This window comes from Lynx canadensis, chromosome D3 (genome assembly GCF_007474595.2).
Source record: "Lynx canadensis isolate LIC74 chromosome D3, mLynCan4.pri.v2, whole genome shotgun sequence".
NCBI classification, from domain to species: domain Eukaryota; kingdom Metazoa; phylum Chordata; class Mammalia; order Carnivora; family Felidae; genus Lynx; species Lynx canadensis.
Window position 1 is genome coordinate 86,807,380 of NC_044314.2, and position 22,028 is coordinate 86,829,407.

General features: G+C 36.8%; 1 protein-coding gene across 4 annotated transcripts; it reads right to left on the bottom strand.

Annotated features, from left to right (window-relative positions):
- Window positions 1–5,069: 5,069 nt before the first annotated feature.
- Window positions 5,070–22,024, bottom strand: RSRC2 (arginine and serine rich coiled-coil 2). Of its 4 annotated transcripts, none has more exons than XM_030292499.2 (10): window positions 21,885–22,024; window positions 17,965–18,121; window positions 16,586–16,629; window positions 13,918–14,108; window positions 12,667–12,870; window positions 10,692–10,814; window positions 8,761–8,840; window positions 7,322–7,554; window positions 6,787–6,876; window positions 5,070–5,735 (listed from the first exon to the last, which is right to left on the bottom strand). In XM_030292499.2, exons 1-10 carry the CDS (start codon window positions 21,888–21,890, stop codon window positions 5,556–5,558), a joined length of 1,308 nt encoding a protein of 435 aa, XP_030148359.1. In that variant the 5' UTR covers window positions 21,891–22,024; the 3' UTR covers window positions 5,070–5,555. The 4 variants fall into 4 exon arrangements, with proteins under 4 accessions (XP_030148359.1, XP_030148360.1, XP_030148361.1 ...); XM_030292500.2 differs by having other exon boundaries at window positions 7,322–7,551; window positions 21,885–22,016; XM_030292501.1 differs by lacking the exon at window positions 21,885–22,024 and adding an exon at window positions 15,682–15,759 and having other exon boundaries at window positions 13,918–14,130; window positions 17,965–18,002.
- Between the last annotated feature and the right edge of the window lie 4 nt (window positions 22,025–22,028).

Genomic DNA, 22,028 nt, shown 5'->3' on the forward strand with positions numbered 1-22,028 from the left:
TCTCTCAGAGTCACTTCCGAGGTTGCTCGGGAGCGTGGCATGCTGGGACATGTGGTTTCTAAGCGACTGTTAACTCATTGTTTGCATTGCATACTGGGATTGGTCCTTTTTAAGCGTGCCGAAAGCCTGGCTAGATCAGAATGTGTTAAAACAATGTATGTTGTCCGTGTGATGCATCTGAGGCTGAAAAATCAGAGCGCGACGCATGTCTTATCACCGGTTCTGGTGTGCGTGCTAAATTGTAACAAAAGAAGAAGGGACTCTCTAGTTGTGCCACAGATTACCTTTGTGATTTTGGACAAACTGCTTCAGTTTATTGGGCTTGTTGCACTTTTTCATGAAAAACGAGCTAATCATTAGACTGATTTAGATTACTCTGTTGCGGCTTTCGGTGGTTTCTCTAGTTCAATGACTCATTCATTCAATAACATGTATTTACCACGTTCAATGTTCCTGGTACAGGTCCAGAACTTGAGGATGAAGCGTGAGTAAAATAGAGAAGTTCCTGCTCTAGTGGAGCCTCTATGGGCTAACAAAAGAAACAAAAAAATAACCCTAAATGGCCCCACCCTTGGATGTTGATGAGTATTCCTCGTTTTTTAAAAATATGTGAAATAAAAACAAAGTTATAGATATGTAACGATTTACTTTTACAGAATCTGTGAGAATCAGTGAATGGAGCAATTTACGTTTGAACTGAACCATTGTTAGAAAGGCAGAATTGATGGCGAGATTATGGCGGATGGATTTAAGATCATCCTCCTTGGAAGAAATCATATGTGACATGCAAAGAATGGAGCAAGAGGAGACAAGTACATTAGGTCCGGATTCACAGACCAATTTAAGGTTCCTCTCTTTCCACTCCCAAAATTGGGAAGTCATTTCAACATTTTAAACAGGTAGTGTGTTTGTGACCTGCAAATTTTCATTAAAAATTGTTTTTTTAATGTTTATTCTTGAGAGAGAGTGAACGGAGAAGGGGCAGAGAGACAGGATCCAAAGCGGCTCCGCGCTAATAGCAGAGAGCCTGATGCGGAAGTCAAACGCATGAAGCATAAGATCATGACCTGAGCCAAAGTTGGAGGCTTAACTTACTGAGCCACCCAGTCACACTGAAAATTTTCATTTTGATAAGATGGTCTTGATTGCATGGTAGAAAAAGGATCAAAGAGCCAGCAAAAGTAAAATACTGAGTCTAGCAGATAGATTGATAGATTTTTGTAGTGGGGTAGTGTCGATAGTGGTGGAGAATTGATGTTTAGAAGTAGAAAATGTTAAAGTTTATTTGGGGGGGGAGGGAGGGAGTGGAGTGGGGGAGAGAGAGAGAGAGAGAGAGAGAGAGAGAGAGAGTGTGTGTGTGTGTGTGTGTGTGTGTGTGTGTGTGTGTGTCAGCGGGGGAGGGGCAGAGAGAGGAAGAGAGAATCCCAAGCAGGCTTCACATAGTCAGCACAGAGCAGGATATGGGGCTTGAACTCACAAATTGTGAGATCATGACCTGAACCAAGAAATCCAGTCAGATACTTAACCAATTGAGCTACCCAGGTGCCCCAGAAGTAGAAAATATTTAGAAGATAAAATTAAAGCATCAGAAGTAATTGAAAGGTTGGATACAGGGAATGAGAGAAAAGGGGTCATGAATAGTTCTCAGGATTGACTCAAGAAACTGGTTGAGTAAGTAACTGATCATTTGAGATAGCAATGGATGCAGACCAGGTTTAATAGCAATAAAGGAAGGTATGTGGTACCTTGAGGCAATTTTATTCTCAGAGGCCATAGAGAAGCAACTGGATTGGTGAAGGAAATTTTTCAAGCATTTTGGTTACACATTCTTATATTGAAGGTAAAATTTGAGCCCCAGTGGAAGAGCAGCTGAATTTTTGAGTAAAGCTCCAAGAAAAAAGTCCGAACTAGAGGTTACCACTTGGCTGGCCCACATTTTCAAGGACAGTAAATATAACTGCGGTAAAGGATGAGATTGCTTAAGGAAGAATACAGTGAGAAGAGTCTATGAGTCTTGGGAGACTCGAAGGACTGGGACTGAGGATGAGACTACAGAAATTGCTGAATGGCTAGAGTGAGAGATCTAGGAGTGGGTCCAATGGAAATTATATAGATCCTAAAGATTTTTAAGAAATATGTTTAAAAAATTTTTTTTTCAACGTTTATTTATTTTTGGGACAGAGAGAGACAGAGCATGAACAGGGGAGGGGCAGAGAGAGAGGGAGACACAGAATCGGAAACAGGCTCCAGGCTCTGAGCCATCAGCCCAGAGCCCGACGCGGGGCTCGAACTCACGGACCGCGAGATCGTGACCTGGCTGAAGTCGGACGCTTAACCGACTGCGCCACCCAGGCGCCCCAAGAAATATGTTTTTTAAATGTATATTTAGAGACAGCTCGAGCAGGGGAGGGGCAGAGAGAGACACACACAGAATCCAAAGCAGGCTCCAGGCTCTGAGCTGTCAGCACAGAGAGCCCAACATGCGACTTGAACCCACAAACTGCGGGATCATGACCTGAGCTGAAGTCAGACGCTTAACTGAGCCACCCAGGCGCCCCTTAAAGATTTAAAGTAATCTCTACACCCAGCATGGAATCAAGTTGCATGCTGTACGGACTGAGCCAGACAGGTATCCCTAGAAATTATATTTAAGTATACACTTCAATCATCATTTGACTTTTGAAACTTTAGCTTGGAATGATATATAAAACTTGTTTCCATCTCCTTGAACCGATTTACTTCTTCAATGGTACTTTTTTTTTTTTAATGAAACTTTTTTTTTTTTTTTTTTTTTAAAAAGCTTACTTTGAGAGGGAGAGATAGTGTACACAGGAAAGGGGCAGAGAGAGAGGAAGAGAGAATCCCTAGCAGGCTTTGCACTGTCAGCGCAGAGCTTGATGCCCGGCTTCAATGCACACAAACTGTGAGATCACGACCTGAGCTTAAGTTGGACACAACTGACTGAGCCACCCAAGCAGGTACCCCTCCCCATGCTTTTTTAAAGGTATGTTATTTTGAGAGTGTGAGGGACCACACGTGCGCAGGGGAAGGGCAGAGGGCGAGAGAGAATCTTCGGCAGGCTCCAGGCCCAGCATAGAGCCCTCAGCGACAAGGGGTTATATCCCCCCAACTGTGAAATCGTGACCTGAGTGGAAATCAAATCGGATGCTTCACCGACTGAGCCACCCAGTTACCCCAGTACTTAAGCCTTCTAAGCTTAACGTAATAAAAATCCAGCACTACCCAAGTTGGAAACCTCATCTCTGAATTTGCGTTTTCTTCAACACCCACACACAAAGTCCTATTCTAACTTCCAAGTTACCCTCAAAGCCAATTGCTCTCACACTATTCATCGTATCTAGCCCCAAACATTAGTGTAGTCTTTTACTCTTACCGCCCTGCCTAGCTACCACTTCTTTAAAGTATCTCCTGGACAGAAACCTATGTTCCTGTTGCTTACAAGGATAAACCCCAACATATCCATCTTTGAGGATATGAAACTCTAAGCAGAGGAACAGCCACTGAAAAGGGGGGGGGGGGGACATAAGATTAACACATAACAAAACCATTAAGTCTCCCCTATAACTTCATTCACAATGAATGAAGTTGGATGTTCCCACTCCCCTTCCAGGACTCCCATCAATTATTCAAGTTTAATTATGCGACTTAAAAATTATCTACATGCCTCCCTCTAGATCTGCATTGTCCAATATGGTTGTCTCTGGCTACACGGGACTGGCTATCGATAAGTGTGTCTAGTCAAAATTGCGATGCGTTAAAATATACACTGGTTTTTAAAAATATGTAAAATCTCAACTAAAGTTACATATTACCTGTTGGGATAGACTAGTTCTATTTGTTTAAATTTGGTTACAATTTTTAAATTACTGCTCTAGATGAGGGCAGGATGGATCCTATCACTCAATGTATGGCCGGCTCCTAAAATAATATAGAAAAACACAGGACACAGTGTATGCTTTAGTATCCACAGTGCCTTCTGTAAGCCCATGAAAATTTCTAATGACATTGATTTGAGAAGATATAGCTAACTTGAAAAATCTGAATTTGTGGGGACTCCAGAATGAAAAAACAAAAACCATGGTACCATTCCCCCAGAAACCTGTCACTCAAGCATGAAGAGACATTTCTTCATTAAATAATTGTGCTCTGGAAAAGCTAAGCCCTTTACCAAGGTATATTAAAAATCTTACAGTACAACTACACATTCATCACAAAAACATGCCCAATAAGCAAGTTGACCAGAGTTACAAACTCATTTTAAAAATAAAAGCGTTAAAGGGCGCCTGGGTGGCTCAGCCAGTTGAGTGTCCGACTTCGGCTCACGTCATGATCTCACCGCTGGTGAGTTCGAGCTCCGCATCAGGCTCTGTGCCAACAGCTCGGTCTGGAGCCTGCTTCGGATTCTGTGTCTCCCTCTATGCCCCTCCCCCGCTCATGCTCCTGTCTGTCTCAAAAATAAACATTCAAAAAAATTAAAAAAAAAAAAAAAGGTGTTAAGTTTTTACCATTAAGCATGCTTCCCTTGTTGTATTGTGCTACTACATTATAAAGTTGTTTTCCAACAAATTTTTCTAGGGAAAGGTGAAAATTATGACTTTGTAGTAATAAAAGCAAATGAATTACAAGTTCTGTGGTTCTCCCCCTCCACCCTGTTTATGCCCTATTTAGTGACAAAGTAGTTTTCTAACATTTTAGTACTAGTGAAGACTTCAAAGGGATAATGAGCAAAGGGCATACCAAGAACTTGTTACAAGGCACTTTATTAAAATAAAAGTGCTTACATCCCTTTAATGTATTAATCTATTTCCTGAATAACATGGAATATTTAACAAATATTGTACACCAATTCTGTTCCTTAGAGTAGTAGGAAAACAGTATTAATTTAATGTTTGTTATTCCTCCCAACTTTTTACATTTTTGCTCACCGTGGTATTGCCTAGAGCATATTTAACTGTTAAAAAAAGGAATTTCTACCTAGTGTTCTCTAATAGCAATTGCAAAATGCTACAAAACCCATCAAACAAATTCAAATAAGAATTCCAGGTAACTTAAATTAACACCAGTTTTGAGAAAACCATTTTTATTATCATCACCACCCAGCTTATTTGTGCTGGATTATGTACCAAATGGCCAGATCTTCTAAAGAACATCTACATAACATTTCTTTCATGTTTCAAGAGATGAAAATAACTGTACAAGGTTAAGTACAAAAGTACACAAGACAGCGGACACGAAATATCCATGTATGAGATTTTATCCCACCTGCAGCTTTTATATATTTGAAAAGTAGAATTCATGAACTAAAAAATATTGTCCTTCTATAGTCCTGTCAAGTTTAATGGAAGTGTGTTTAACCTGATTACAACACTAACACCAGTATCACTGATCTGATATTTACAAAAAATTGTATTTTTCAATAAATTAAAGTCAATGCAACACCCATGCAAGCTAGAATGCTAGCTGTTTGGTGAACAAGGACCTGACATCAGAACCAGAAGTCTATATAAAGTCCCAAACAGTAGGTCTGATCTTTTTCAAACTGCATCCATTCCTCGCATTGATGATGTGAAACCCAATCCCATTCCTCTTTGTGTGTGGGTCTGTGATCTTGCCATTTCATACTGAGCATCTAGATTTCTAAATACTTCTTCCTGTTGCTTCAAAGTCTTGTAACTTTCTTCATCAACTGAGCTACATCCAGCTTCATCTTCGCTCTAAACATCAGATTAAAAATATATTGTTAAAATTAACACAGATGAGAAAAAAGGTTTTTCTCACTTGACAGTACTTATGATAAATCACATTTTTTAGGATATGGATTTGACCTTATTTAGCTCCCATTCATCCATTTAGCACATATGAAGTACAAGGCAATGTTCTCTCTAAGTATTGGGAAGGACCAGGAGATATGCTATTTTAAAAAGGCAGGTGAAGAGTGCCTGGGTGGCTCAGTCAGTTAAGCATCCGACTTCGGTTCAGGTCATGATCTCATGGCTTGTCAATAGGAACCCCGCGCTGGGCTCTGTGCTGACAGCTCAGTCTGCAAACTGCTTCAGATTCTGTGTCTCCCTCTTGCTCTCTGCCCCTCCCCCGCTCATGCTCTGTCTCAAAATAAACATTGAAAAATTAAAAAAAAAAAAAGAAAAAAAAAAAGCAGGTGAGACAGGACTATAAAGAAGTTGACATGTGAGCAGAAACCAAGAATGATGCAGGGACCTGAGGGAAGAAAAGGACAGGGAAAGCTAGCAGCAGATGCAAAGGTCCTCTGGCATTGTTCCAAAACAGCCAGTTCAGTACAGCTTGCTTTAAGCCAAATACCCTTTCGATGAAAAAACACATTCCCTTAAGTAATAATACCTGAGCATTTGTGAAGTTTTCCCAATTGTTATATTAAATCTAATACTGGACCTGTACATTTATACTTTACTCAGGGAAAAAAAAATCTAAATAAAAACTTGAAACAAAAAAATATGTCTTAATTTAAAAAAACTCCCTGGAAACTTTATTTACTAAGTAAAGCTTACAATCTTAAAAATGGTTCATCTAAGGTATAAGCAAGTTATAATCAACATGTTAATTTAAATTGAATAATTTGTATTGTCAACTAGTGATAACATAATTCTGTGAAATTAATCTGAAGAACATTAACAAGAAAGCATCAGAAAGAACCCAAAGTTGACACATTACTGAAATAACTTTTAGATGGAGGAACAAGGTTAACCTGAAAATGTTAATATGAATTTTAATTCCAACCATGTAACTCACCTTAATACCCATTAGTTTCCTGAACTTGACATTTTGGTCCTTGTTTCCAAAATTCAGTTTTTCCCATATTTCGGCAGACTGGGATTTGTCCTGTTAAGAAACACTCAACTTTTAGAATACATAAAATTTAGGTTCTCTTTTATCAGGTTACTAAATCTCTCTGTAAAAGAAACAACAGCATTTATGGCATTCTACCAATGGAGTTTATCATTATTTTAAGATTCCTATTACAATGTAATGAAATAAAGAAATACAAGTACTTCACTTTATATCCTTCATGGAAAAAACTTAAGCTAAGAAGCAGCTTCTTCACCCATTATAAATTTACAGGAATACTGTGTTTTTTTTTGTTTTTGTTTTTTCCTAAAACTGGACTTATATCATGCTTTTTCCAAAATTAAGTAACTGGTAAATTAAACTATTCCAATCAGGTTTGCAGAATAATAAACCCAAACCAATCCTTTCCAATCCACTGTTGCTCTAAACAACTACTTAGTAGGTATAAATGACAATAAAGAGGAATTAAAGAACTTACCCCTTCTTTCTTGCCCTGCCAGAGCATTTTCCTTTTTTTCTCTTGTTCAGCAAATTTCATTGGATTCACAGCTGCTGGGTTGTAATAGCTAGGTACAGCTATTCCGGTCTCTGCCAAAGCTTTAGCCTGCAGGGCAGCCATCTGAGCTGCCATAGCTATCTGAGGGGTAACTTGCGTTCCTGATGCCAACAAGGCAGCAACATTGAGAACAGAACCTCCGGTGGCTGCAGCTGCTGAAGAGAAGCGAAGTACAGATTTCTAGACTAAGCAAAGCAAAGCTCCTAATTTACAGCAGTGCGTTTACATGTAAGAACTAACTACAAAAAGGCAGAATATTTTCACCAAAATAAGGAAATGCATGTTAGTTTATAAAGCAGTTAACAGTTTAGTAAAAATTTGTTGGACGTACTTATAAGATTTCCTGGATGTGATCCTTTATACGTACTTTACGTATCTGAAAATAGTAAGGATTCTACAAACAGTAAAAAGATTCATGATTTCAATGAAAATGAACTATGGTGCTTGTAGCTAACTTGTAACACAATAAAAACAGCCCAACATGGGGCTCGCACTCAGGAACCATGAGATGACCTGAGCTGAAGTCAGATGCTGAACTAAGCCACCCAGGCACCCCTAAAAACTTTCATTTTTACAGTCTTTAAGCTTACAAAAGGATTTAAGACATTTATTTGATCTTAAACGAGTATTTAAGATATTAAGGAAGACACACGTAAAACAAATACTAAGCCCAAGTCCTATAAAGGTTAAATGCCATGCCTGGTGTTTCCATTTTAAGTGGTTGAGTCAGGAACTGCATCAATTTTCTGTGAACAGACTGTTCTAAGTATTTCTCTGTCAGTCCAGCATATAAGCTTAAAAAGTGCTCTCCATTACTAATATCGTGGCAATCCAGTTATGAAAGTTTTGAGGAAAATAACAATTTGTACAATTTTAGATAATTTCAAGAAGCACCAATTAACTAGAAATGTCAACAAAACAAAAAACACCTTCCAGATTACATTCCATACAATTCAACAAGCACTCTCTGATCATCTTCAATCAGGCAATGTTTGTGTTATGTCGAAAGTCTTGATTTCTTATCCAGGTTTAGCCATTTTATTAAACTGCATTTTCTCAAAAATCATGACTAAAAGACGTGCAGTACGGCTAAAGTTTAAACAAGAACAGTGACTATTCACTTGCCAAAATTACGTCCATCAACTAATTAAGAGACATATATGCACGAAGAAATTATGAGGTATGAAAGTTAACATCAAAAAGTAAGTTGTCCACATTTCAGTAACATTAACCAAAACAAACAAAGAAAGGTTTACTGTGCACTGCTGGCTAGCAAAGATCACGGGTGATTTGCTTCCATTATTTTTCTAATTTTCTATAAGGAAATGCCATACACTTCCATAATAAAGAAAATAAATTACCTGCAGCTATTTCTTGTTGTTTTTGTTTTTCAACCATTTCTTTTTCTCGCTGTTCTTGTAATTTCTTTGCCCTTTCCAACCTGTCAATAACAATTGCATTGAATTTAAAATAACGCTCAATATAAAACCATTATTTATCTTTGTACTTCTCCACATGTAGACACGAGACAATATAGAATTTTAAATTAAATTTAACACATTGGTATCTGAATATGGGAAAAAAAAGCATTCGTTCTTAACACATAAGCCAGTTAAAAGAACTATTTCAGTACTTGTTTTAAACATTTTTAAATTCATGGAATAACCAAAAACTGGAATACTTTTTACACACAGTTCTCATGGAGAGTATTTTGAAAAAATAAAAATTATTCAGTCTTGAACTGGAAACATGAAACATAAATTCATCTCCAAATGAAAGAAAAACAGGTTCTGGTTCACTCTAAATTCACTAATACATACATATACTAAACATGCTGTCAAGCCAATATCTATTTCTTATATAACAAATTGTAAGTAATATCATCTTCATGAGTTCCTGAAAGAGAAGCCTCTTTTCTTCAAAGGATTACTGATTTCCCAATCATAAGTTAAAAGCCACCCCTTCCTCCTTCAATTTGGTATAAAAGGACAAAAATTAGGGAAAAGATTTTGTTTTGGGGTACTACAAGTAGTAAAATACAGTGATAGCAAATGGGCATTCACTTTAACAATTGCTAAAATTTACATTACATGAATACAACAATCTATAATTTTATTCCCATTTATTGATCACATATGCAACAAAGAAACAGTACAGACTTGATTTTGTCCTTGGGGATAAAAGTTTCTGATTAGGGATAACATTAAAATGTTGGTCCACATATGTGAAAAATATTTCCAAATGAGTTTAAAAATTTTGTCCTTATTTTTTAAAAAAGGAACAACAACGGTCTACATACTACAGTTTCTTATTAACCAAAGATTTCCCTTCAAACTTCAAATTAGCCAAAGAGCAATCTGGTATTCTGAAAAAAGTTATTTCATATAAATTTATCTGAAAATCACTAAGCAGATTATTTAATACTTCTTAATTTCGTTGATTTTAGTTTCAGGAAGAAAATATAATTGACTATTACTGGTTGCATATTTAAAATGGCCATTGCAGGTTGGAATTAACACCATTCACTAAGGTGAATGGAATGAAGAAGGGGTGAGCTCACACCTTTGCTGCTGCTGCTGTTCAGCTGGAGTTTCTGCCAGGCTGGGTTCACAGGGCAGCAGCCCATCAGGTTACATTGTGATAACTGTATTTTTGTAATGAAAAAAAAAATACAAACTCAATTTCATAAGGGAAAAAATCCCAAATCAAAAGTATAGTTTTCAGAATATGGGAAAACCTGCAAACAAGCACCTGGATTTTACTTTACTTCTTCCCTCTCTCTATAAGGCAGTTCTTTCAATGATTTTGCACGTTTTGGCCAGACAGCCCTACTGTGTGTCATCCCACAATTATCAGAACATCTTTGACATTATTTCAAAATTAAACCATACAACAATCTCATGCTATCAGCAGTAAAATTTACAAGATCAAATAAATCACCTTGCAATGTTAAGCAATTTCAGAGGCGGAATTTAAGAGTTTTTAAGAGTTTCAATTGCAAACCAAAAGTATTTATATAAGCCTAAATTTGAGAAAAATGAAACAGTTAATCACGAAGGGAAAAAAACAAACTGTTGCAGACATTGTAATCTCTCCAGTTGGACAAACTGGTAAATGTTTAAAATGAGAATTAACAAATTACTTACTTATTAGTTCTACATCACAGAGCTGGCACACTAGCATAGATTTAATCATTTAACTTATACTCTGAAACCATTCACTTTGTCCACACAATTGAGTATCTACTTCCAGTTGAAAAAATGAAAAACACATCAATAGAAAACATACGAACCTCCTAGCTAAAGCTTCTTGTGCATCCATTGCTGTGTTTCTGCCTCTGAAGGGAGGTGGACTGGGAGTTCGGCTTAAACTTCTGCTAAATCTTCTTGGTTTTTCAATTCTCTTCTTTCTATCTCTGTGATAAATCATATTTCACATGTTGCAATACAGCCAAGTAATAATAATTACCTCACTTAATCAAAACCAATTTTATTTACATGGGTACCAAACAGTAGATAATATACTTCAAACCCTTTCCTCTCCACCTCTGCCCTACAGCTTCCACAAGGTATCAAGGTTCCTTGAACGTGCTGCTAGTTTTCTGCAAGTTCATTTAACCATCCCAGTTACAGACGTTTAGAATGTTTCCAGTCTTTTGCTCTTACGGTGTTACAAAGATAGACTTTATACTGTTATTTTATACTTACATAGGTGAATATATAGGATAAATCTCTAGTAGCAAGATCCATAGTTTAAATGTTCCTAGTATTTTAATCTACAATGAATTAGTTCATAAATGTTAAAAATCCAAAGCACGTTATCAGAACAAAAGAATTAGGAAAATTAAAGATTAAAAATAAAACAAAAAACAGGCAGCGATCAGAGTGGAGTAACAGTGGCCAAAACTAGAATTGCCATAAAAAAAAAAAAAAGCTAGAAATGCCATAAATAATGGCCTGTATTGTCCAAATGGAGAATAAAAATTATGGTAGTTAATGGTGAAATCCATTTACCCTAAATTCACTAAACCTCATAACTGGTAAAGTTCAAATTAGTAACCTATTACAAACTAAAACTACTGATATACTGGAATGCCTGGGTAGCTCAGTTGGTTAAGCATCCAACTTCAGCTCAGGTCTCACAGCTTGGGAATTTCAGCCCCATATCTGGCTCTGTGCTGACAGCTAGGAGCCTGGATCCTGCTTACGGTTCTGTGTCTCCCTCTCTCTCCGCCCCTCCCTTGCTTGTGTTCTCTTTCTCTCTCTCTCAAAAATAAATAAACATTAAAAAAAAAAAAAAGCTGATATAGCATGACCTGAGCCAATATCAAGAGTCAGGATGCTCACGTGACTGAGCCACCCAGGTGGCCCTTCTCTTTATTTCACTTCCTGTCTCAACAAATTAAAGCCTCCCCTCAAACAAGTCAGGTTTGAATAAGCTCATCTTTCTGAATGTCTGAGATAGCATATAAAGTGTGGTGGGTTAAGCACTCGTATTCAGACACACTTGGGACTTGCTCCTGACAGTACTATTTAATAACTGTATCATTTGAGGCTTCCTAGACAAGTTACTTAAGGTTAAGTCCAATGGTCTGAATTCACAAAACAATTGTTTTGCTACTATGATTTTTTTTTTAAATTTTTTTTTCAATGTTTATTTATTTTTGGGACAGAGAGAGACAGAGCATGAACGGGGGAGGGGCAGAGTGAGAGGGAGACACAGAATCGGAAACAGGCTCCAGGCTCCGAGCCATCAGCCCGGAGCCTGACGCGGGGCTCGAACTCACGGACCGCGAGATCGTGACCTGGCTGAAGTCGGACGCTCAACCGACTGCGCCACCCAGGCGCCCCTTGCTACTATGATTTTAATGGGACTATTCCTACCTACACTTCACAGAGTATCTGATTAAATGAGTATACGTAAGAATGCTACGCAAATGTTCGGGTTTGTTCTTTATTGGTCAGAATGTGATAAAAATTTTTTTTTAAGTTTATTTATTTTCATAAAGAGAGTTGGAGACAATCTCCCGCAGTAATGGTGGGGAGCCCAACATGGGGCTTGAACCCATGATCCACGAGATCATGACCTGAGCTGAAACCAAGACTCAGACGCTTAACCAAGTGAGCCATGCAGGCGCCCCATGATCAATATATTTTATAACTCTAAATAAAATTCTGATCCACAATTTTGATGTTTTCATAGTGAGAGAAGATGAACAGACCCTGTGAGGGACCTATCTAACTTTATTCATGATCATGACTACTTACCGACTTCTACTCCTTGTCCTACTCCTGCTTCTGCTTCTATGCCTGTGTCTTGATCTTGAACGGGATCGAGATCGGATCCGACGTTTTCTTTCCCGGCTTCTGGATCTTGATTTCTTCCTCTCTCTGCTTCTGGATCTTGACTTCTTCCGCTCCCTACTCCTGGATCGAGACTTCTTCCGCTCTCTGCTTCTACTACGATGACGCCTAAAAATAAAGCCCACAAATTTGTAGTTACTTAGAGATGTATCTTTTCAAACTACAGACATTATGAATTAATTATCTACCGTGTGTGCTGTCAAATCAGGCTATAAACTACTCTGTATTGTATATAGAAAGGATAATTGAAGCTTTTAATGAAGGAAGTTATAACAAATGGGCCTTTATTCTTGTTTGATGATGCCTCAGAGGGAACACAGTAAAGCTGTAACACGCCAAAAATGCAATGCATCCTACCTCAACTTAAGATTCTGTTTAATAGTTTAAAGTCTACTATCGCCTCATCGGAGTATTTATGCAACTTAAAGATGACAAGTTAATCTATTACTGAAAAATTTTGACCCAGTTTGATACCACCTATTTCCACAAACTCCAAACATGATGTTAAACACTGCTTCTTAAAGCAAAATTCCCACAAAATTTCAGCCATGACCCAGTCTCATAAAAAAACCTTTTCACCTATACCACAGTTATCAGCAAATTCTACACCAACAATGTAAAAGGATCATTTTATTGGCTTAAACATAGTTCAGCTATGTAACTTTTTAACTACAAGAAACAGATAAATTACAAAGTTAAAAACAAACAAACAAAGAAGCACTTCACTAACTGAATGTGTGAATCATCATCCTTTACCCCCCAGTCTTGGACACCATTTTTGCCTTTATCTAGTAACAATGTCCCAAAGATTTCGGCAACTAATGGACATCAATCAGTAGGCAAGAGAACAGGTCAAGTTAGCAAACACATGTATTTTCTTCTCCTTTCATATTTTGAGAGAGCACACATACGTGTGAGAATCCCCAAGTAGGCTCCTCCCTGTCAGGGCAGAGCCTGACGTGGGGTTCAAACTCACTAACCATGAGATCATGATCTGAGCTAAAATCAAGAGTTGCTCAACTGACCAAGTCACCCAGATGCCCCACCAAATATATTTATTTTCTAATTAAGACTGTTTGGGTATTGCTGGATTAATGAGAAGCTTTCCATAACATAGCTCTACGGATGGCACTTATAAATGCCCAAACTACTTACCTTTCACGAGACCTAGATCTTGAGTGACTTCTGCCTCTTGATGACTTTCTTTCTTTCCGTTTGTGTCTGTCCTCGCCATTTTCAGATGAATTTAGTCGTTCTCTTCCTTTATCAGAAGAATGTTCTTTGTCATTATGTTCCTCAGACTTGTGTTTCTTAGATGATTTATCTTTGGATTCATGTCTTCTTGCCTGTTTTAAGAAGAAGTTGGTTCTTTCAGGAAAATAGTGCAACAAAGAGAGTTAGTATGGGTATCAGTAGACAAAAATGTTGAGATGCAACATTAGTAACCTTAGGAGTGTGTGGCAAATAAAAAAAATGATCTAGTTTCACATCACCCAATGTTGCAGATGAATACTACTAATCTTTGTCTTTATAAATCCCCCAAATGCAGTTTCCTCCCCAAATTAACACAATTAAAACAATGATTTTCAATGTTGAAGTAATATTGAAAAACCATCATTATCAGAAAAAAGGATTCCCTGATGTTTCTTTATCTAAAAGAGTAAGGGAGATACACATCAAAGCTTTCAAAATTTTCCAATAAACCTTTTAGAGAAACAAACCACATACACATATATACATCAACTTCTAAAACCAGAGTACATATCATTTACGTTTAAAAACAGTAACAAAGATGATCAGGACACAAAGAAATGCACCAGAAAACGCATTTCAATTAGGTAGCTAAATAAGATTAATCTTACTAATTATTAGTATTTTCTGCAATTTAAGTTACTTTACGCAGAGTTGAAGTGTCCTTTTTAAAGCTATACTGCCACATTCTCTCTAAAAGACGGCTCTTGATTTTTCTCCCAATGTCTAAACTGTGATGCAATCACTTTTCATCTTGCAATATCCCAACGGGCTTGGAGTTCTATTACATTTCATGTACCTAGGGTAGAAAATGGCAACCGTATCTGTTTTAATTTTTACAAAATCAAACTAGGCATAACATAATTAATCCCTACACCATTATACAATACCTACTTTCCCCATACTCTGAAAGATTTAAAACCAAGGCTTTTGCTTTCACAAAATATGCATTCAGAGACTGAGCTAAAATTAATTGCATGATCAAGTCTCCATCCTACACTCACACACCAAATTAGGAAGTGATAAACATTAGATCTCCTCACATTAAGTTGTCAAACCCATCTTTTAGGAAGGCTTAAAATCCCAGACATCTCAGAAGCACAATTTTAAAGCTGGAAGGAAATTCAGATGGTCTAAATTCCCCTTACTGTAAGTATGACTATACTAAGATGTAAAGTCACAAAGCTACATGGTAGCAGCTGAACCCAGACCCCATGTTCTTCTGATGCCCAGGACACTGCTTTTCTACCACAACAGGACACTTATCTCATGTTTCCCAAACAGGCCATAGCATGTTTCTTTCCACTCAAGATTAACTTTTCTTAAAAACAAAAAACTTGGCCAAACATTTTGGAACATGCATGATATATCTGAAAAGAATCATAGTAAGTTAATATTTTGCAGAAAAACAAGAGACCTGGAGACACACCTAAATTTTACTTTCATTGCCAGTTCTCTATAATATGAACTTATAAAAGTTATTTCCTTGATTTTGCCATATAGTGGCAAACTGGAAAAGCTTTAAATGGTTCAACTTCCAAAGGTTTTAGAGTTTATTTCAATCCAGGTTTCCAAACATAACATTACTATTAAAAAAAAAACATTAAAACCCTTAACTGATTTAAGATATACTTAAGGGAAATAGGAGTTTGAATGACTAATAGTTACCTTATCATGAAGTAGGCTTATTATTTTGCTATCTGAGTCTGCAGCGTCTTCAGTTCAGTCTCTTCGCGCATTAGCACGCTGAGTATGATTTATTATAGAAATGTTATCATGTGAGCTAAACAAAATAGTCATTTTCACAAAAACTCTCCTAAATTAAAAATTTAACAGAGCTTCCATTAGGGGAAGAGGTGAAGTCCCTGCCCACGTTTTTTTTTTTTTTTTTTTTTTTAGGAGTCCCTTGCCCAGCCCCCATAAGATTCTTCTCCTCCCTTTTTGGCTCCTACTTCTGTTCTTCCTTGTTGGCTCATCCCTTGTCTTCTCAGGTGGGCGAGCAAGTTAACTCCTCTGCAATACAGCTGCTGTCTTTTTTCCTCAAGTTTTGCTGTCACCGCCACCTTTCCAGCTGTCCCTCACAGACCCTTTTACTTCAAAATTCAATACTACTTTTAGGGAAATTGAACTGGTTTGCTAATGAAAAGAGGACTCTCGTTACCTTCCATAAAGAAAAAGTAGCCCACGGATCTCTAGGATATTGCTACTTAAAGATGATTGCTATTTAAAAATCCTGAGCAGTCGTCAGGCATAAGGAGACTCGGGACCTCAGATTAATGGAAGCTCTGTGTGACAGGCCTAAAAAAACCAATTATAATCTTCATATGAAATTTTTATTGTGAATATTTTCACAACATAATAAAATTAATAATTTTTGAATGAACTTTTCATATAAACAACTATCTTCTTGAACAATGATGAATCCATATCATGCTTATTTTATAACCCAATTAACCTTTTAAATTTCAAGTTTTGGTACTTACCTTGATGAAATCATATATTCACACAAACATTTCTACCAGATATTTTACAAGAATTTTAAAGTGCCTATTCACTACAAAGTGTTAATTACCTCTTTGCTTCTGCTCCGGCTCCTGTGTTTTCTTCCTTCATTATCTGTAAACACATACAAAAGTTCACCATAAACAAAGATACAGAAATAACTCAAAAGCAAATTCTAATAGTTAGGTAAAAGACAATTTCCAGTCCTTCTTCTCCACCCTTTTTAAAGTAGGCTTCATGCCTTGTGTGGAGCCCAACGTGGGGCTTAAACTCACCACCCTGAGATCAAGAGTCAGACCCTTAACAGACTCTAGCCCATTTTGCTTAATTCTACTTACTAACTTTCAAAGACTATTTTTTTATGGCAAGGTGGGATTATTCTAGTTAAAACTGTATGTATTTGAAACAAATCAAGCCATCTGTACAAACCAGATATAACTGAGTAAGCAAAACAAAAAACAAAACCCTCCATGACAAGTCAAAAACAGATACTGTCTTTCAGTTTGTCACAGACTCTTAATTTACAAAACATTCTGACTAGCCCATCTTGTTTTCCAGTCCACAGAAAATCTATAAAAGGGCTTAACAGAGGTACACAAGAAAAACAAAACAAGAATGCAAAAAAAGAAACAGGTTGAACTAAATTTGGCTTAAGTGGTGAAAAGGGTGCTATAGTTTAGAATAATTTCCATTCAAAACTGATTTTAATACTGTACAGTTTCAAATATATATATGTAAAAATATATATCTGAACTATCTTATAGGTAATTATCTGTGGGCACAAAGGATAAATAACTAGAGCTCAGTTCTTAAAATTCTCTTAACTCATTACCATTCTACTTTTCACTTAACCTCTTCATTATATAGCAGTACTAGTTAAAATAAAATATACAGCAAAACGTCACGCTTCCTATATCATATCAATCTATTCTTTTTCAGGTTAACGAGTAAGGAACATCTCAAAACGCCAAAATCTCTTGCTTCAGAAATATTCTAACATTAAATTAATCAAAACACAAGGTTAAACACATTCTTGTATTGTATATCAAAGCACGTTAAAGAACTCCAGAAAAACATAGCACTGCCCAGACCACAGCTTTCAAAAACATTTTCCCAATGTTGAAAAAATGCAATTTAAACATCTCAGGGTTGACAAATAATTATTGTGACACAAATAATTTTTGTGATACAAAAACACATTTTTGAAAAAAAAAAAAAAATATATATATATATTTGCCTTTGGATAAGTTATAAATTTCTCCATGAAGACATTTATGTTTTTCATAATTAAAAAATTCTCCAGAAAATCACCAATGTACTTTTATTCATTTCTCAATTGGGGGAAAAAAACATTAATTGTATCAAAAACTCAATGTATGTTTTACACACACATCTAAATGGATTATAACAAATGATGATAGTGGTAGTTACAGTTCCAACAACTCATACCTGACTTTCGTTTTCTTTCTCTTGACCTTGATCGTGATCTTGAGTAATGATGTTTTGAGGCTCTAGGAGAAATAGATACATCTGACTGCTCTTTTTTCTTATCTCTATCTGGGGATGTCTTTTCTGGGGCTAGTCCATCTCGCTCTGTGTCACTAGCCTAGAAGTTTAAAGAAAAATGATTATAAGTTCTTAATTACATTTAAAATGTTCCAATTTCTTAAAGGGAGGGAAGAGAATGATCCTTGAGTTAAAAAAAAAAATCAATAAATCAGAAGGCTAATTTCTAAGTACCTATTCGTTGTACCTGATAAACCTAAATAAATTGAAATGACTAACCCAGTAACAAAAATATATATAATTAGACTGAGGTCTTTAACTTTAAAAAATCCTTATTTTCATAACTTTAAAAACAACGGGGGAAGAAGAAGGCTCCAAGTATTTTCAAAGAACATACATTCAAACAGAAAAATTACAGACCATTTCAGATTTGTGAAGTCATTTACCTGACTTTACCAATATGCTTATTTTAAAATAGCATACACTAAAAAAGCATTTAAAATAAGTTGGTAAAATTTAGAGACTCAAGTCTGTAAAATCTAAGAAAACAGCAGAGAGAATGCTTCTAGATTATAAAAGAATAAACAGAAAATTAACTTACCTATCTGAGAACCCAATCTTAATTTCATTAACCCTCTTTAATGAAAACAGCCCCCTGGCACAGTGCTGCTGCAAAATATGGTCTGCCTCTCCTCACATATGCTCTGAGCTATGGAAACATTAAGTTGTTTCTGCTTTAAAGCATTTTATAAATTTTCACAATGCAATTAAAAAAAATTAAATTGTACATATACTTTCCAAAGAGTCCTGACTTACTTAGATTTTTTCATCTAAATATGTTTTGTTTTCCAGTTTATAGAAGGCAATTTCACCTGCCTTGCTCATCATAACAAACTACTCAGCACAGCAATCAAACAAATGAATTCTTGTTACTAATTTCCAGTTAAAAAAAAAAAGTATTTCTGTGGCTGTTTAACTGTGCAGTCCAAATTACAAACAGCAGCATCATACAAAAAAGACATTGATTTAAATGAGTCATAGAAAAAAGCTTCAAGAAGCTAAAACCTGAACTGTTCCCAAATCAGATTTTGATAAAAGGCAGGGGAAACCGTTTCAGTAGTATTCAGAAGGTGGACCACTTGGCCCTTGACCTAAGAATGGTTTTTACATTTTTAAAAAGATTAAGCAAGCAAGAAATGAGACAGAAAATGTATGTTGTCCACAAGGTCTAGAATACTTACTACCATGGTCTTTACAAAAAAATCTGAATTGGATAAAAAGGGAATCACTATAAATTTTCAGCAGGAGGAAAAAAATCACATGACAATGAATTTCTCCTTCCTTTAGGAAGATTAGTCCAGAAAACAAATGCCAAGTAAACTAAAAGGGGAGTAATTTAATAAATGAAGGGGGAGAAATTGCACTATTTCAACAACTATTTACTGAAGAGTCACAAATGCGCCAAACTCAATGCTAGACTCAAAGAATAAAATGCTAAAAGATTTACAAGCTTTGTTGGGATGAAAGACATTAATGTGTTAAGCCTCTGACAACGGTTTAAAAAAAAAAGCAAACAAAGGGAACTAACTACTTGAGAGGTTCTTAGAATCATTCAAGGGTCTCGTCAGTTTTCTATGTATGGGTGATTTCTGGAATCATAAAATTTTTGTGGTGAAAGCTTTCATCGCATAGATTCGAGCTCAACTTTATCTTACAGCAAAGCTCCCCTAAGATGCTCTTTGTGCTCTACTTTCTAATAAATCAAGCTGTATCAATTAATCATGATTTTCACATTACCCATTTTCTTTTAATTCTCCTTCTCATCATTATCCTTATGGGCTACTTCAGAGATGTCTGTGATGTTAAGTGCTAGTAAAGCTTACACTTGGTAAAACTGCAAAAACTTAAGCACTGCTATCACTTCTCTTGGGGGCATGCTGCAGAACCACTGGCACATGTCATTCACTTTTTCAGAGATCATGACTAGAACTATAAACGACCTTTCCACGGAAAAATCAGCATCCAGCCCAGGTAGTACAAGTTTTCAGTCAAGTTTATTTACGTGCATCACAGAAGCCTGGCAATAGGGAAGTCAAATGCCCATGGCATAAGGGAAGACATCCAGTAATAGAAGCTAATAACTTATACCAAAAAGCCATTTTCATCTGTAAAATATATAGAAAACCGTCCTAACACTAAACAGGTATGAATGATAGGTAGCCAGTTGGCCCTTATTTCCATGAGGCTATTTTATAGTAATAGCCTAATGAAAAGTATCAAAAAAAAAAAAAACCCCAAAAAAACCAAAACCCAACTGAGTAAAATATTTCTCTGATAAGTTCTTAACTTTATTTCGATTTAGCAGAGAGGTACATAAGAAATCTTAAATGCTAATTGCAAAGCCGTCTTCTACTCTAGCATTTGCTTTTTCAGAAGCCCACCAGTTATCCTAACATTTTAATCTTTTTTTAAACCCTAATAACGCTCAAGACCAAGTACACAAATCTTTTTCCAGTGCAAAGAAGGTACAGTGAATGTAATACTAGGCCACTTCTCCAGGGGACTGTGTCTTTTTATTGAACGAGGCACTGCAGGTCCAAATGTTTGAAATGGCTTCGTTTTTAAATTTGAGCCCAAGTAAAACAATGCTATTCTTTATTTAAAGTACCTTAAGGGGCCCAAAACACTAAACAAAGGAAAACATTACATCGATTAGTTGCACAAATATAAAAAAAGGCTTCCAATTGTTTGAAACCTTATCAAAAATCGGTTAATTCAATTAGGCATTGGAGGAGGAGAGTGCAGAAACCATCCTAATTCCAGAAACCCTAATTTTTATAAAAGAGCAAACAATAAATTTTTCGTTATGATTATAGCCCTACTTGTTTTCGAAAAGGAGTAAACAAAACTTTTCTTTCCAGTGGAAAGGAATACAAAATGCTTGCATTTTTTTTTTAAACAGTTTCAGTAAAAATGAAGTAATCACAATAACGCGATCCACCAGAATTGGGCATCTTATACTCAAAAGCAGGCTTTTTTTTTTTAAGCACCATTGTTCTTATTTAAAATTAAAGGGGTCAACGCAGGGTTCCTAAATTTAAAGAAACAACAGCAATGATAAGGCTTTATTATAATGCTTTTCAAAGACTTCAAAATGATTACATCACGAGCCTCTTCGGAAACAGAACAATCAGAAATCGTAGCTCCAAAGCCTTTCCGTAATTAAGCCGAATTTTTTTTACTCCTTTTGAGCAGCATCTTCCTCAGGTCCTTACTAAAAACAAATTAAGGTTTTAACAGGAGAAACACTAATTGAAATTATGCAACTAAAATCTTACTGAGCGTAAGCAAAAAAACCCAAACCAAACCAAAATAAAACCCCCAAACCAAAAAAACCTGCTATGACTCTTTTCCCATTCTATCCACTACAGACAACGCCTTTTTGACCCAATACTTTTCCAAGACCCTCGCCCCCCCCCCCACCCGCATGCTTTTTCTCTCTTCCCCAGCCCTTCCCCAACACGGACATAAATTCCCAAGCCCTAATGGAACTCAATATAAACCACTAACAATGAGTAAGCTAAACTGGACGCCGGTCCGTGGGTCAGAAAGAATACAGGGCTGGAAAAAGATGAGGAAAGTTCTGGAAAAAAAAAGACACTCCCTGAGGCTCCCCACCCCCATCGACACCGCCTCATTTCCCCCTCCCTACAGCAGGCAGCCATGATGGCGGGCGCAGAAAAAGGCCGCGGCGCCATTTTGTCCACACACACGCGCGGACAACAGCTCTGGGAGCCGTTCACCCACTCTTTGGAGAGTAGCAGAAAAACATCCCCGGCTTTAAACCCAGAGTTGGCACCTACCGCCATAGTCCAGAGTCCTTGCCGCTAGTGCGGCGCCTCCACTTGCCGCTCTCAACAGTACCGGCCGACCCGACGCTTCGCCACAGACTAAATCGCTCGCGCGAGAGACCCGGATGGCACAAAGGGGGATGAGGCCCGGTGTGT

What these genes read in the sequence shown, in the direction of transcription:
- RSRC2 (XM_030292499.2), bottom strand. An exon ending in AGGACAAGGAGTAGAAGTCG is followed by an intron (nt 10,815 to 12,666) that starts GTAAGTAGTCAT and finishes GATTTATCACAG; the next exon opens with AGATAGAAAGAAGAGAATTG. An exon ending in ACAACAAGAAATAGCTGCAG is followed by an intron (nt 7,555 to 8,760) that starts GTAATTTATTTT and finishes GCTTCTCTTCAG; the next exon opens with CAGCTGCAGCCACCGGAGGT.